At 43.9% G+C, this 16,537-nt stretch overlaps 1 protein-coding gene across 2 annotated transcripts in view; it reads left to right on the forward strand.

Moving 5' to 3' along the window:
* LOC311137272 (spondin-1-like) overlaps positions 1-16,537 on the forward strand; it is a 134,716-nt gene that overhangs the window by 5,273 nt on the left and 112,906 nt on the right. For both annotated transcript variants that reach the window (XM_084171672.1, XM_084171671.1), the window contains 2 exons: positions 8,628-8,734; positions 12,748-12,881. In XM_084171672.1, coding sequence (XP_084027798.1) covers positions 8,628-8,734; positions 12,748-12,881 — 241 coding nt within the window. The remainder of the gene's footprint in view (positions 1-8,627; positions 8,735-12,747; positions 12,882-16,537) is intronic.

Below are 16,537 nucleotides of genomic sequence, written 5' to 3' on the forward strand. Positions count from 1 at the left end.
CAAGCTTGTTTTGACTGGTCTGTAGCTTATTCTTTAGATGTTTGGGGCTGCTGGTGATGTGCAGGCATAATCAAAGTGACACTGGACTAGCGCACTTGCCAGAGCCTTTGGGGTGTATATAGCTAGGTGAAAGATTTCCATGCAAATATTCTAAAATCTGCATAAAAACAATATGCGCATTTGTGAGTTGTGCTTCCATGCTGTTTAATTAGTGGGCTACCGTCTTGAAGGGTACTGAAAACATATATAAACGCAACATGTAAAGTGTTGGTCCCATGTTTCATGAGCTGAAATAAAAGATCCCAGAAATTTTCCATGCACACAAAAAGCTTATTTCTCTCACATTTTGTGCACAAATTTGTTTACATCCCTGTTAGTGAGCATTTCTCCTTTGCCAAGATAATCTATCCACCTGACAGGTGTGGCATATCAAGAAGCTGATTAAACAGCATGATTATTACACAGGTGCACCTTGTGCTGGGGATAATAAAAGGCAACTCTAAAATGTGCAGTTTTGTCACACAACACAATGCCACAGATGCCTCCAGTTTTGAGGGAGCGTGCAATTGGCATGCTGACTGCAGGAATGTCCACCAGAGATGTTGCCAGAGACTTTAATGTTCATTTCTCGACCATAAAAAAAAACGTCGTTTTAGAGAATTTGGCAGTGCGTCCAACCGGCCTCACAACCGCAGACCACGTGTAACCATGCCAGCCCAGGAACTCCACATCTGGCTTCTTCACCTGTGTCACACCCTGGCTCTGGGACTCTATATGTTGAGCCAGGGTGTGTTCATTCTATGTGTTGTGTTTCTATGTCGGGAGTTCTAGTTGTTGTATTTCTATGTTGGCTAGAGTGACTCCCAATCAGAGGCAACGAGTGTCAGCTGTCGTTGGTTGTCTCTGATTGGGAGCCATATTTAAACTGTCTGTTTTCCCTTTGTGTTTGTGGGTTCTTGTTCCGTGTTGGTCATTGTTACCGTGGACTTCACGAGTCGTTTCTTGTTTTGTTTATTGTTGTCTATTATCACTAAAGATAATAAAGTTTAAACATGTTCGTTCATCACGCTGCGCCTTGGTCTATTCCCTACGACGATCGTGACAGAAGAACCCACCAAGTAAGGACCAAGCAGCGTGTCCCGGGGCAGAACTTGGACTGGACATGGGAGGAAGCGCCGGGAAAGGCCCTGGCGAAAGAGGAGCAGCGGCGTCAGCAGTGTCAACGTCAGACAGGCGAGAGGCAACCCCAGAAAATGTTTAGGGGGGGGCACACGGCATGGACGACGGGGCTGACGGAGGCAGAAAAGGGGCGGATTCAGAAGGCCACCAGGTTACGGGGGCCACTGGTCAAAGCGGGGAAGGAAGGTGTAGAGGCACGGCGAGAGGTACTGGGGTGTGTTACCAGTCCGGTCCGGCCCGTTCCAGATCCCGAGGTAGAGCCAGTGGTGTGTGTCCCCAGTACGGTCCGGCCTGTTCCGGCCCCTCGCACCAAGTGTACGGTGCGCGTCGCCAGCCCGGTCCGGCCTGTCCCTGCTCCTCGCACCAAGCCTACGGTATGCGTCGCCAGCCCGGTCCGGCCTGTCCCTGCTCCACGCACCAAGCCTACGGGGTGCGTCGTCAGCCCAGTCCGGCCTGTCCCTGCTCCACGCACCAAGCCTACGGTGTGCGTCGCCGGCCCAGTCCGGCCTGTCCCTGCTCCACGCACCAAGCCTACGGTGTGCGTCACCAGCCCGGTCCGGCCTGTTCCTGCTACTCGCACCAAGCCTACGGTGCGCGTCGCCAGCCCGGCCCGGCCTGTCCCTTCTCCACGCACCAAGCCTACGGTGTGCGTCGCCAGCCCGGCCCGGCCTGTTCCTGCCACTCGCACCAAGCCAGGGGTGCGAGTCGTCAGCCTGGTCCAGCCCGTTCCTGCTACTCGCACCAAGCCAGGGGTGCGAGTCGTTAGCCTGGTCCAGCCCGTTCCTGCTACTCGCACCAAGCCAGGGGTGCGAGTCGTCAGCCTGGTAAAGCCCGTTGCTGCTCCACGCACCAAGCCAGGGGTGCGAGTCGTCAGCCCGGTAAAGCCCGTTCCGGCTCCACGCACCAAGCCAGGGGTGCGCATCGTCAGCCCGGTCCGGCCCGTTGCTGCTCCACGCACCAAGCCAGGGGTGCGCGTCGTCAGTCCGGCACAACCCGTGCCTGGGTCACCGGTGCCTAATCAGGTACCGGTCAACTGCTCCACAACGGAGCTGAAGCTAACCGCTCCTGCTACGTCCAGTTCAGCTCCAGCCAGCGGGGCCAGACCGGACCTGGGGCGCTATGGGGGGTTTATTGGAGGGTGGTGGGCAAGGCCGGAGCCAGAACCGCCGCCGAGGAGGTATGCCCACCCAGCCCTCCCCTGTTTTGCTCTTGTTGAGGCGCGGTCGCAGTCCGCGCCTTTAGGGGGGGGTACTGTCACACCCTGGCTCTGGGACTCTATATGTTGAGCCAGGGTGTGTTCATTCTATGTGTTGTGTTTCTATGTCGGGAGTTCTAGTTGTTGTATTTCTATGTTGGCTAGAGTGACTCCCAATCAGAGGCAACGAGTGTCAGCTGTCGTTGGTTGTCTCTGATTGGGAGCCATATTTAAACTGTCTGTTTTCCCTTTGTGTTTGTGGGTTCTTGTTCCGTGTTGGTCATTGTTACCGTGGACTTCACGAGTCGTTTCTTGTTTTGTTTATTGTTGTCTATTATCACTAAAGATAATGAAATTTAAACATGTTCGTTCATCACGCTGCGCCTTGGTCTATTCCCTACGACGATCGTGACAACCTGCTGGATCGTCTGAGACCAGCCACCCAGACAGCTGATGAAACTGAGGAGTATTTCTGTCTGTAATGAAGCCCTTTTGTGTGGAAAAACTTATTCTGATTGGATGGGCCTGGCTCCACAGTGGGTGGGCCTGGCTCACCCATGGCTTTGCCCCTGCCCAGTCATGTGAAATCCATAGATTAGGGCCAGATTGATTTATTTCAATTGACTGATTTCCTTATATGAACTGTAACAAAATAGGTAATTGTTGCATTTATAGTTTTGTTCAGTATATTTTGGACGAACGTGCGCATGCCTACAGACTTTTGAAGCAGCCTAATCAGATTAAAACATTGTGACTGCTTGTGTTTATTCCACATATCAAATATTTAGGCTATATTGAAGTGTTAGGTTCTAGGTGAGTGAGGAATAGCCGCTCGGATTGGAGAGGAGGCAGAGCATGTTAAGCTTTCCTGAATAACTGGGACTGCCAAGAGGATATGTTGCCACATTATAGGATGACTTGGGAGAATGATGATCTGCAACAGACAGCGCATTCAGTATCAGAAGTAAAAATACAGCCAGACTGGCCTGCTACTGTGCCTTTCTAGACCTTATTAACTGTCGAGAGTAGACCCACAACTGATCCAAATTAAATGAAACATTCAAATCACAGGGGTTAAGGGCTGTTATTCAAATGATATTTTCACTGCAGCCTATAGTCGAATTTTGTACTCACTTGAAAACAATAATGCATTAATTGCATTGTGGTGTTGTAGGCTCATCTATGTAGGATAATTGTATTGGCCCTAAACAAGATCAATAGACTCAATGGTTACTAAAATGTGAAGAGGTTTGTCCATGATAAGGCGTTGCTCTGCTTTCTTGACATCTAAATCAACCAGGCAGGTCCTACAGGCCCTAGTTTTTTGTTGCACCTGGACTACTGCCCAGTTGTATGGTCATGTGCTGCAAAAAGGACATAGGTAAATTGCAGTTGGTCCAGAACAGAGCAGCACTTAGATGTACACGCGGGAAAGTGTCAGTAACATGCATGTCAGTCTCTCCTGGCTCAAAGTTGAGGAGAGATTGACTGCATCACTATTGGTCTTTGTGCGAGGTGTTGATGGGTTAAAGGTACCGAACTGTCTATTCAAGCAGTTGGCACAGATTAAAAAAACATATAAAAGACCACCTTACGGCACAATGGGGACTGTGAAGAAACACAGACATTTGTATATATTTTGTATTGTATTTTGCACTGTATTATGTAGTGTTATGTATATTATGTAATTTATTTGTTGTTTTGTTTCCTGTTTGGACTCCAGGAAGAGTCTACATACTGAAATAGGGGAGCTTTTTGAGCTGCTTGTCTTCACTGTTCTAACATGCACAATGACCTCTCCACTGCCTATCTGCTGTTTCTGTTTGTTCTTCTGCTCATATTGAACATTGATGCAGCTTTGAATGCTTTTATGTGTGGTATGATTGCTAGTTAGTCTATTGCAGATCTAGATAAACGATCCACCTACCACTATTGTCACTAAATGGTGGAGAGAAGGCAGGATAGACACTTAGACTGGTAGACTCTACTGACCTGTGGTATAGTAAAAGTTAGCACGTGGAGAAGTACCAAAACACCTTGATATATGGGAGGCGCATGCAAGCAGATGAAGAAATTTGGCTAGGATGGAAGAAATTATATTGTAAAATCTGCAAAAGAGCAAATGTAAACCAGGGACAAACACTACCCAATAAAAAAACACAAAACCCTCCCCAAAGCAAATAAAAAGTTTTACAACCCTCCCCTATTTTCGATCTGTCCCTTATCAATTGGACCTGCGTTGAACACAAATATCAGTGAAAGTAACACAAGTTTGTTATTGCAGCTATTGCAGCTATGCCATGGGGGGGGGTCATATGTCATATATTACTGATGTAATAAAGGTGTTCATTGGTCTGTGGTAGGTGGCTCAATATCACACTCTCCCGAAGGTAGGGGGCAATGTAGTGACCTTAACCCGACACCTAGTGATCTCATTAAGAGGTTTGACCCTCTTGGCGTAACGGTTAAGATATTGGCTTGACGGGCGCTGTTAGGGCTCCCGGTTAGGGCTACCCCATGAATTTGCTACAATACCAATTATTTTACATTTACAGAAGGATTACTTTTTTTTGCCAGACATGCAGAGATGCGATTTGCCACCTGGTTATCAGAAGGGGGAAAGGAGAAAATGAATTGTGTGTCGTTTGCGTAGCAATGATAGGAGAGACCGTGTGAGGATATGACAGCCAAGTGACTTGGTGTATAGAGATAATAGGAGAGGGCCTAGAAATGAGCCCTGGGGGACACCAGTGGTGAGAGCACGTGGTGCGGAGACAGATTCTAGTCACGCCACCTGGTAGGAGCGACCTGTCAGGTAGGACGCAATCCAAGAGTGAGCAGGGCCGGAGATGCCCAACTCGGAGAGGGTGAAGAGGAAGATCTGATGGTTCACAGTAACAAAGGCAGAAGATAGGTTTAGAAGGATAATAGCAGAGGAGAGAGAGTTAGCTTTAGCAGTGCGGAGAGCCTCCATGGCACAGAGAAGAGCAGTCTCAGTTGAATGACCAGTCTTGAAACCTGACTGGTTTGGATCAAGAAGGTCATTCTGAGAGAGATAGCAGGAGAGTTGGCTAGAGACGGCACGCTCAAGAGTTTTGGAGAGAAAAGAAAGAAGGGATACTGGTCTGTAGTTGTTGACATCGGAGGGATCGAGTGTAGGTTTTTTGAGGAGGGGTGCAACTTTCGCTCTCTTGAAGACGGAAGGGACATGGCCAGCGGTCAAGAATGAGTTGATGAGCGAGGTGAGGTAAGGGAGAAGGTCTCCGGAAATGGTCTGGAGAAGAGAGGAGGGGATAGGGTCAAGCGGGCAGGTGGTTGGGTGGCCGGCCGTCACAAGTCGCAAGATTTCATCTGGAGAGAGAGGGGAGAAAGAAGTCAAAGCATAGGGTAGGGCAGTGTGAGCAGGGCCAGCGGTGTCATTTGACTTAATAAATGAGGATCGGATGTCGTCAACCTTCTTTTCAAAATGGTTGACGAAGTCATCCACAGAGAGGGAGGAGGGAGGGGGAGGAGGAAGAGGATTCAGCAGGGAGGAGAAGGTGGCAAAGTGATTCCTAAGGTTAGAGGCAGAGGCTTGAAATTTAGAGTGGTAGAAAGTGGCTTTAGCAGCAGAAACAGAGGAAGAGAATGTAGAGAGGAGGGAGTGATAAGATGACAGGTCCGCAGGGAGTCTAGTTTTCCTCCATTTCCGCTCGGTGCCCGGAGCCCTGTTCTGTGAGCTTGCAATGAGTCGTCAAGCCACCGAGCAGGAGTGGAGGACCGAGTCGGCCGGGAGGATAGGGGACATAGAGAGTCAAAAGATGCAGAAAGGGAGGAGAGGAGGGTTGAGGAGGCAGAATCAGGAGATCGGAGGGAGAAGGATTTAGCAGAGGGAAGAGATGATAGGATGGAAGAGGACAGAGTAGCGGGAGAGTGAGAGCGAAGGTTGCGACGGCACATTACCATCTGAGTAGGGGCAGAGTGAGTAGTGTTGGAGGAGAGCGAGAGAGAAAAGGATACAAAGTAGTGGTTGGAGACTTGGAGGGGAGTTGCAGTGAGATTAGTAGAAGAACAGCATCTAGTAAAGATGAGGTCAAGCGTATTGCCTGCCTTGTGAGTAGGGGGGGGGGGGGTGGTGAGAGGGTGAGGTCAAAATAGGAAAGGAGTGGAAAGAAGGAGGCAGAGAGAAATGAGTCAAAGGCAGACGTAGGGAGGTTAAAGTCACCCAGAACTGTGAGGGGTGAGCCATCCTCAGGAAAGGAACTTATCAAGGCGTCAAGCTCATTGATGAACTCTCCAAGGGAACCTGGAGGGCGATAAATGATAAGGATGTTAAGCTTGAATGGGCTAGTGACTGTGACAGCATGGAATTCAAATGAGGAGATAGACAGATGGGTCAGGGGGAAAAGAGAGAATGTCCACTTGGGAGAGATGAGGATTCCTGTGCCACCGCCGTGCTAACCAGATGCTCTCGGGTATGCGAGAACACATGATCAGACGAGGAATGAACAGTAGGAGTAGCAGTGTTTTCTGTGGTAATCCATGTTTCCGTCAGCGCCAAGAAGTCGAGGGACTGGAGGGTAGTGTAGGCTGAGATGAACTCTGCCTTGTTGGCCGCAGAACGGCAGTTCCAGAGGCTGCCGGAGACCTGGAACTCCACGTGGGTCGTGCGCGCAGGGACCACCAGATTATAGTGGCAGCAGCCACGCGGTGTGAAGCATTTGTATGGCCTGTGCAGAGAGGAGAGGACAGGGATAGACAGACACATAGTTGACAGGCTACAGAAAAGGCTACAATAATGCAAAGGAGATTAACTAAACATCTGGGAAAGCGAGAGAGCATGGCCTCCCTCACTTACATTTCACAGAAACACTCAAATATAACTCTCCCAACTTCCACTTTAGAAATTATAATTGTTGTAAACTACAGCGGTTCAATGTTTTCTAGGAATAGACTCTAACTTAGTTTATTCAGCTAGCTAACTTGGTACAGTATTCTTCAGTGAAAACCGCCCAGGGCACCGTATCCTATGACGCCATAGATAACTAGCGTGCTAGCTTCCAATAATACGGTTTAGCACCAATACTCGGTTACAACAAACTACCAATAGTGTGTTAACATGCTAAACAGATCTTTTGTGTTCGTGTCTAACGTTGTGGGGTTAGTTTTGACAGTTTGAGTGAGTACGTCGTCAACTTATTCAGCCAGTTAGTTAGCTAGCTAGAATAGTTAGCATATTAGCTAGCCATTGCTCTCTGTCAATGAACCAACCCCTACTCCCACGGTATGAAACACACAGAGAGAGCCAAGCTAACGTTCATTTTCACTTCAAAAAATCCTCTCAGCACTCAGGTGAAACTTCATCTTTCTTTTTTTTTGAAGAAAAGTTGTTTCCCCTCTATCAATTACATTATTTTATAACTGTTGTTTAAAGTTGCTATATATAACTTTTTGGTTGACCCAACCAAATTCACATAGAAATGTGTGTTATAGATCTGTCACTCATTTAAAGCAAGTCTAAGAAGTGGTAGACCTGTTCTATGTGCACTATTTCTATGCTTCCCTTCTTAAGTTTAGTTTTTGCATCTTTTACTTTCGGTTTTGTACACGAGCTTCAAACAGCTGAAAATACAATATTTCTGGTTATGGAAAATGTATTTCACAGCGGTTTATTTGGTACAATGATTCTCTACACTATACTTGCTTGTTTTGACACTTAAACTGAAATATAATATATATATATATATATATATAATAAGTGAATTATCCTAATTTTAGCATCCATGAAATGGCCCACATACTGTAGTAGGCTCAACCGGCTGAGTTTGTTTCTCTCTTATCAGTACCTGGGAGGGTCTGCTCTTGGGATGGGACTACTTACGTTATCTTTGACCTACAGTACCAGTAAAAAGTTTGGACCCACCTACTCATTTAAGCCAACAAGTGCTCAGCATATGTGGGAACTCCTTCAAGACTGTTGGAAAAGCAATCCAGGTGAAGCTGGTTGAGAGAATGCCAAGAGTGTGCAAAGCTGTCATCAAGGCAAAGGCTGGCTATTTGAAGAATCTCAAATATAAAATATTTTTTGATTTGTTTAACACTTTTTTGGTTACTACATGATTCCATATGTGTTATTTCATAGTTTTGATGTCCACTATTATTATACAATGTAGAAAATAGTAAAAATAAAGAAAAACCCTTGAATGAGTAGGTGTGTCCAAACTTTTGACTGGTAGTGTATATTCTCTTAACTCCCCTCCTTTCCTGTTTCCAGTGACTCTGTACGCCTCCAGCCCCTCATATTTTAGAGGCTTTACACTCATCGCTCTGAAGGAGGGGAAGGAAGGAACCACAGACGACCACTATGCTGGCAAATTCCAGGTAATATATTGTGAATGTTTGCTGTGCTCATATTTGAGTAATTATCTTCTTATTACAAATGCACCCTCCACCTCAAAAAGAGTCAATACATTCCTCCTAAAACCTCAGTAAGAACAGCTAAATGAAAGGAAAGAGTTGTCTCCTTCGCTCAGCTTGCGATGAAAATACACCACCTACTGAGTGAGAGAGCTCTCCACCAGTGAGAACAAATGTCCTTAACTACCTCACAATATAAAAAGGTACAAACGCTCCCACAACCTGCTCAGCCTCAGCCCACACTCCGCACTCTGCCTCCTTCGTCTCCCTGAGTGTGTAACCGTTTTCTATTCTCAAGGTTTGAATCCCATTTTCATTGGCATCTTCAAATGTCCCTAATGCCACCTGTAATAGATAATCAAATACATTCAATATGCATTGTGGTCCTGTTGTGAGGTCCGAACATGGTTATTACAATCTCATTACTACTGAATGGTTTTAGGTTTTTGTATAAGTTGTCAATAACGTTACATTTCATTAAATATAAAGCATTCCATTCACAGCTGGGGGGCAAGCCCGCAGCCCACTCCAATGCATTAACATTATCTCTCAATAGTAGCCACCATTTAATTTGATTTTTGAGTGATATAAAATAAAAGTTAACTATTTATTGCCTGACAAGTATGTGTGGTTTAGGTTAATTTTCCTTCCATTGTGGGCTCTGCCCGTCAAACAGAAGAAGGGCACATTTGCCCATGTATCGCTAAGCTAGAAATTGATAACAACCTATTGTAAAGTGGGACTGATTGTCATCATTTAATTGGACAAATAATTGACAAATCATTCAATGAGATCAGCATGATATAGCAAATTAAATTTTCCATCCTAATGACCATCTGCCGGGAGATGTCCAAACAATGGCCTCAATCAATTTAAATCGAACTAAAGTATGCGCAGATAAAGTTAGCAAAATACTCAATTTGTGCCTTAAACCTCAGAGAAACAAACGCAGATTTCCTAACCCTCCTCGCTCTTATTTATCTAGGCCAGAGATGTTATTACCCAGGGAAGCAAGGGAAGCAAACTATTTTGTTTGGAGAGAGAAGATGAGCCCAGATTATATCTAATCTTGTGTTTACAGAGATTAAAAGCTTCACTTTGTTTCTGGGTTGCTATGGATAGACAGACAAGCTGACTCTGTTGGATATCTGCTCTCTAGGTCAATGGGTGCAAGTACATTACATGCAGCAGGGAAAATACAAATGAGTGGTGGATGATCTACAGAAGCAGACTCCTTAGTAAAGGGATATTACACCACAGCAGGATATGACATGGTGAGGGGGAGATGGTCAACAGGTCAGGGGAAATATATGGTCACCTTGTCCAAGTTTCAATAGCTCCCTGTGTCATCATGACCATGGCGTCTGTTCTTGCTGTGTCTATCCTGATGTAGGTAAAGGTATAGTTGTACCACTCATTTTTTCACATTTAAAAAGCAGAACTCAACTTCACACCTTTATCGAAGGCAAAACATTTGGCCTGCTTTCTTTACACCATCATAATGTTAGTTCCTCTTAAGAGTGTGTTTTCTGGCCGAGTGATCTCCAAGTGATCTCCTGTTTTAAAAGCTTTTCACACAAACCCAGCCAGCGTCAAAGGTTTTAGGGAAAATAACAGGAGGAGTGTTACCATTACCATCTCAGCAGCTGTATTTGTATAGAGCACAGTTCATCATTGCTGTTTTTATTTGGACCAGAGATTGCACGCGACTGTTATTTAGGAGCATCCTTGAGCTAGCTCTCCAGGCTGAAGCTCACTGCAGCATGACAGACTAAATGAAATGCCCAGGAAACCTTGGACCCTTGCTGTAAATACTGTCAAGCCAAGAATGTGCCAGTGATGTATGAAGAAGAAAAATGGCAAAGTGGGTGTTACGAATAGCTTGTTAAATAAGATTAATGAACTATAGAAAATAATTATAGCTAATTGATGTTCTGTTTTTTAAATTATTATTTAAAGCCAATCTGCTAATAAAGTATACAGTAATATAAGAGGTATAACTCTATATATTGATTCTCTAATACTGTACCAGACATGTTCAGACATTTTCACTGTTTGAAAAATATATCACATAATAAGATTTGATATCAGAGATAGCTTGAACATCTTTATGGGTTTCCATAGTAATAGAAGTGTTTGATTGATAGGAGGCTCAAGGCAAACGTTTAGTGCTCTCGAGTCTAGAGATTTCCACCGAGATCAGAAGAAACCTGTTACTTTTAAATCATATGTTGATGTGACATTTTAAATATTGTATCAGAAAGTTACATTCGCCCTGAGTCTCTTGCCAAACTATCATCTATTCCATGTCTTGATTTTCGCAGGGGGCTTCTAACCTCTACTCAGTCCAAAAGGAATACTGTCCATCTGCATCTCCTTGAAAATACACATTTACTTATGCAGGCGCTGCAAAGCATCTGTGTTTGCTGTGTCACCCGGGAGAGAATGACTATGAAAACAGCAGTATTTAGCTGCTCCTCCAGACTCCCCCTCCCCCTACAAGACAATGGAACCATTCCCTCCTCCCTCCCACAGGGTAAAAAAATAGATATAGGCTGGGTGTTCTGTAAGAAATGCACAGTTTCCGAAGTAACTCAACTCCAAGTTCAGCTTCCTCCTATACATTTGTTGTTTTCCTTAGCACTGTCAGTTGTTTGGCGCTGCCTGTGACTGACAGGACCTCAATGGTGAAGAGGCACAAAAATACATTTCAGTATGAGTATAATGAGGTCTAAGGAATAGTATGGAGGAATACTGGTGGAGCGGGGAGCTTATGTGAGTCAGAGAGAGGGAGAGAAAAGAGAAAGAGACAAAGACCGAGAGAGTGGGAGATACTAATTATAGTGCGGGAAGACTGGGCTCACAGGGGTACCTAGACAGAATGCAAATTGAAACAATCGTCTGTATCAATGAATACTTTTTATTTTCTAAAAGACCTCCAGAAAGAATTCTTCCTCTTACGCAAACGTATCAAGAAAAATTGCTTCCCTCCCTTACTTTCTGTCATGTGTGAAGCATCTGGCTGTTAGATCAATATGATTGTGTAGCCGGGGCAGCTGGCGAACATTCATCGTGGCCCCAGAGGTCATCTCTGTGTGAGTCTGCTGCTCGTCACGCCTGGTTTTTATTACTCTCTCATGGCCGTGACATAGAGGGGGACTGGGATGAACACGCCATGGACTCACAACATTGTTTTACCACTTTCTCGTTGCGTAACTTGGAGTATTATTTTATTACTGTCCTACTTTCAAGGACAGGTGAAGGGATGCCTAGAATGTTATGCACTGCACACTCAACTGTCAATCAACCAGTCAAATTTGTAGAGAGATGAGGTGAAACAACATACCTAGAGTGGAATTCAATGTCATAATGTATTACGACAACTCTGTTATCTATAATTTTTTACTGAAGACATCTGAGTTTTCATCAGTTTTAAGAGGAGAAGTTCACATATCAAACTACACAAAACAATTTGTTACAGTACGTGTAATGCCAGTGTTGGCATCTGAAAAGGATTCCATTTGAAAACATTCAGCCACGTGTGACTGTGAAATACACTATTGATCATGGTATGTGGGCGTAGTGGAGTGTGACACAGCAGCGAGGTGACAACAGAATACAGATTACAGCCTGTCTGAGATGCTAAACCATTGGTTTATTACAGGAGCCCTGAATTATAGCATTGATCAATAACTAAAATTAGTCATAAGTCTCAGCCGTGATAATTAAAACTTTAAACTTTTTCGGCACAGATGTAGTGAGCAGAGTACCATGGTTGAAAGTTAAAATACATTTGATCTATTTTTGAAAATATAAAATGTTATTGACACAATTACTCACTTTTTTTGCATTTATAACTTTTCGTTTTTGGAAAAACATTTATAAAAAAGTAAAAAAAATCTATCTTTTTGTTTTTGTTCAAAAGGTGATTTTGGTGAGAAGTGTTGTGTTTCTGACTGATTTCCTGTGTTCCCTAGATCATAGATGAGGAAGACACCCAGTTCATGACCAACTGTCCCCCTGCTGTGACTGAGAGCACCCCCCGCAGGAGGAGCCGGATCCAAGTGTTCTGGACAGCACCCCCTTCTGGCATCGGCTGTGTCATCCTCAAGTGGGTACCTTTTAATACTGATACTATTACACCAGTTATTACACTACTACCACTACCATAAATCTCTGTTACTGGTATTTGTTTATCTCTTTGGATCCCCATTAGCTTTTGCAGAAGCAGCAGCTACTCTTCATGCGTTCCACAAAAAGCACAAAACATGACAAGTGTGCGTGTCCCCTCACAGTAATATTTCTAATTCAAACTAGAAGAGAAGCAGTTAATCTCTCGTCAACCCTCAACCAGGAAAGACTGGCATGCATGTTGTTGATGTTAGTTCTGTATGTGCAGTTAAGAGCAAGGCATGCTGCTCTGTTTTGAGCCAGCTACAGCTTTGCCAGGTCATTCTTTGCTACACTTGACCATATTACCGGACAGTAATCAAGATGGGAAAAGACCTGTTAGTGCTAACAATTATTTGTTTCAGAATACTATTTCTCAATATTGATACAGATGGGGTCAAATATATTGGCACCTTAGCACAATTGACAATTTCTTCTAAAATAAGTTGAAATTGAAAACTTTTGGTGTTCACATGTGTATTTGTTTGATTATTTTATTTAAACTTCATTTAACCAGGCACGTCAATTATGAACACATTCTTATTTACAATTACGGCAAGAGGTAAAAGGCCTCCTGTGGGTCCGAAAAAAATTTAATAAATAAAAAAGTACGACAAAATGGACAACAGACATACAACACTGTCAACCGCACAAATACAAAAGTAAACAAAGTGTGTGCGTGGAGGCATGTGTGTGGTGTGTTTTGAAGTTCAACAACATGCTTCCTTACATATGGCAACGCAAACTAGTGACATGGGGTGACAACTAGAAACAACTACAGTTGAAGTCGGAAGTTTACATACACTTAGGTTGGAGTCATTAAAACTAGTTTTTCAACCACTCCACACATTTCTTGTTAACAAACTATAGTTTTGGCAAGTCGGTTAGGACATCTACTTTGTGCATGACACAAGTAATTTTTCCAACAATTGTTTACAGACAGATTATTTCACTTATAATTCACTGTATCACAATTCCAGTGGGTCAGAAGTTTACATACACTAAGTTGACTGTGCCTTTAAACAGCTTGGAAAATTCCAGAAAATTATGTCATGGCTTTAGAAGCTTCTGATAGGCTAATTGACATCATTTGAGTCAATTGGAGGTGTAACTGTGGATGTATTTCAAGGCCTACCTTCAAACTCAGTGCCTCTTTGCTTGACATCATGGGAAAATCAAAAGAAATCAGCCAAGACCTCAGAAAACAAATTGTAGACCTCCACAAGTCTGGTTCATCCTTGAGAGCAATTTCCAAACGCCTGAAGGTACCACGTTCATCTGTACAAACAATAGTACGCATGTATAAACACCATGGGACCACGCAGCCGTCATACCATGCAGATGAGCATATTTTGGTGCGAAAAGTGCAAATCAATCCCAGAACAACAGCAAAGGACCTTGTGAAGATGCTGGAGGAAACCGGTACAAAAGTATCTATATCCACAGTAAAACGAGTCCTATATCGACATAACCTGAAAGGCCGCTCAGCAAGGAAGAAGCCACTGCTCCAAAACCACCATAAAAAAGCCAGACTATGGTTTGCAACTGCACATGGAGAAATGTCCTCTGGTCTGATGAAACAAAAATAGAACTGTTTGGCCATAATGACCATTGTTATGTTTGGAGGAAAAGGGGGGTGGCTTGCAAGCCGAAGAACACCATCCCAACCGTGAAGCACGGGGGTGGCAGCATCATGCTGTGGGGGTGCTTTGCTGTAGGATGGACTGGTGCACTTCACAAAATAGATGGCATCATGAGGAAGGAAAATTATGTGGATATATTGAAGCAACATCTCAAGACATTAGTCAGGGCGTTAAAGCTTGGTCGTAAATGGGTCTTCCAAATGGACAATGACCCCAAGCATTCTTCCAAAGTTGTGCCAAAATGGCTTGAGGACAACAAAGTCAAGGTATTGGAGTGGCCACCACAAAGCCCTGACCTCAATCCTATAGAAAATTTGTGGGCAGAACTGAAAAAGTGTGTGCGAGCAAGGAGGCCTACAAACCTGACTCAGTTACACCAGCTCTGTCAGGAGGAATGGGCCAAAATTCACCCAACCTATTATGGGAAGCTTGTGGAAGGCTACCCAAAACGTTTGACCCAAGTTAAACAATTTAAAGGCAATGCTACCAAATACTAATTGAGTGTATGTAAACTTCTGACCCACTGGGAATGTGATGAAAGAAATAAAAGCTGAAATAAATAATTCTCTCTACTATAATTCTGACATTTCACATTCTTAAAATAAAGTGGTGATCCTAACTGACCTAAGACAGGGAATTTTTACTAGGATTAAATGTCAGGAATTGTGAAAAACTGAGTTTAAATGTATTTGGCTAAGGTGTATGTAAACTTCCGACTTCAACTGTACATGTCTGCGTGTTGCTAGTGATATCGACCCGACAACCCTGTAGAGATCACAATGGTGAGTTAGACGTCTCTGATTGGTGACTAAACGAAGGGCTGCATGATACACATAGTCAAGAGCCTTCAGTATAGAGCTTGAGGCTTGCACATAAATAGTATCACCATATTCCAACACAGAGAGAATTTCAACGAATCAACTATTTTCTGGCGGCAAAGAAAAAACAAGCTTTGTGCTGGTAATAAAACCCAATACGCAGCTTGAGTTTCCTGACAAGGTTCTCTACATGGGTGGTGAAGCGCAACTTCTCATCCACCCAAACTCCCATATATTTGTACATCTTTACTTGCTCTATAGAATGGTTCTTCCAAGGTAGTAATTACATGGTTCTCAGTGTTTTAGTATTGGAAAATACCATGCACTTTGTTTTAAAGGAATTCAGAACAAGCTTCAAATCATACAGATTCTGTTGAATGTTAAACACCGTTTGAGCTTTTTCAAAAGCCAAAGTCAAACTGCTGCGACTTGAATAGAGAACGATGTCATCCACATAAAAATGTACATCAGCTGTTTCAATATGTCTCCCAATGTTGTTGATATAAATAGTAAACAGCAGGGGACCTAAAATGTATCCTTGAGTCACACCCGAGCACAACTCTATGGTGTCCGATTTAAAACCATCTGCCTTAACATACTGGATTCGATTTGACATGTAGTTCACAAACCACTCCAGAGCATGACCAGTAATCCCAATACACTTCAATCTCTGCACCAAGACAGTATGATCCACAGTGTCAAATGCATTTGACAAGTTGATGAATACAGATACACAATGCAACTTCTTATCCAGGGCACAATGACTATCATTCAAAACCCTCAAAGTGTGCTGTGACAGTGCTGTGGCTAGACCTGAAACCTGATTGCATACCACTCAAAATATTGTTTTCCTGGAGTGGAGGTAGGCCTTAAGCTGCTTATTGACTGGGATACCTTTGCCAGGACAGACCATTTACATCAATTGATTTCAGGGCTCTATGCACCTCTGAGACAGAAGGGTGAGAAGGAGAACTTGGAGAAGGAGTGCTCAGGAGAGTGAGGTAATTTCACAGGGGGCTCATGTTGACCTTTAACCCTACCAAATAATCTGCCTGCATCAAGAAAATGTTGATTAAAAGTGTTCAGAATAGAGGTTCTATCAGTTTCCACCTGTGAGTCAACCTGCAGTTGTTTAG

Source organism: Coregonus lavaretus (genome assembly GCF_964263955.1).
Source record: "Coregonus lavaretus genome assembly, chromosome: 11".
NCBI lineage: Eukaryota > Metazoa > Chordata > Actinopteri > Salmoniformes > Salmonidae > Coregonus > Coregonus lavaretus.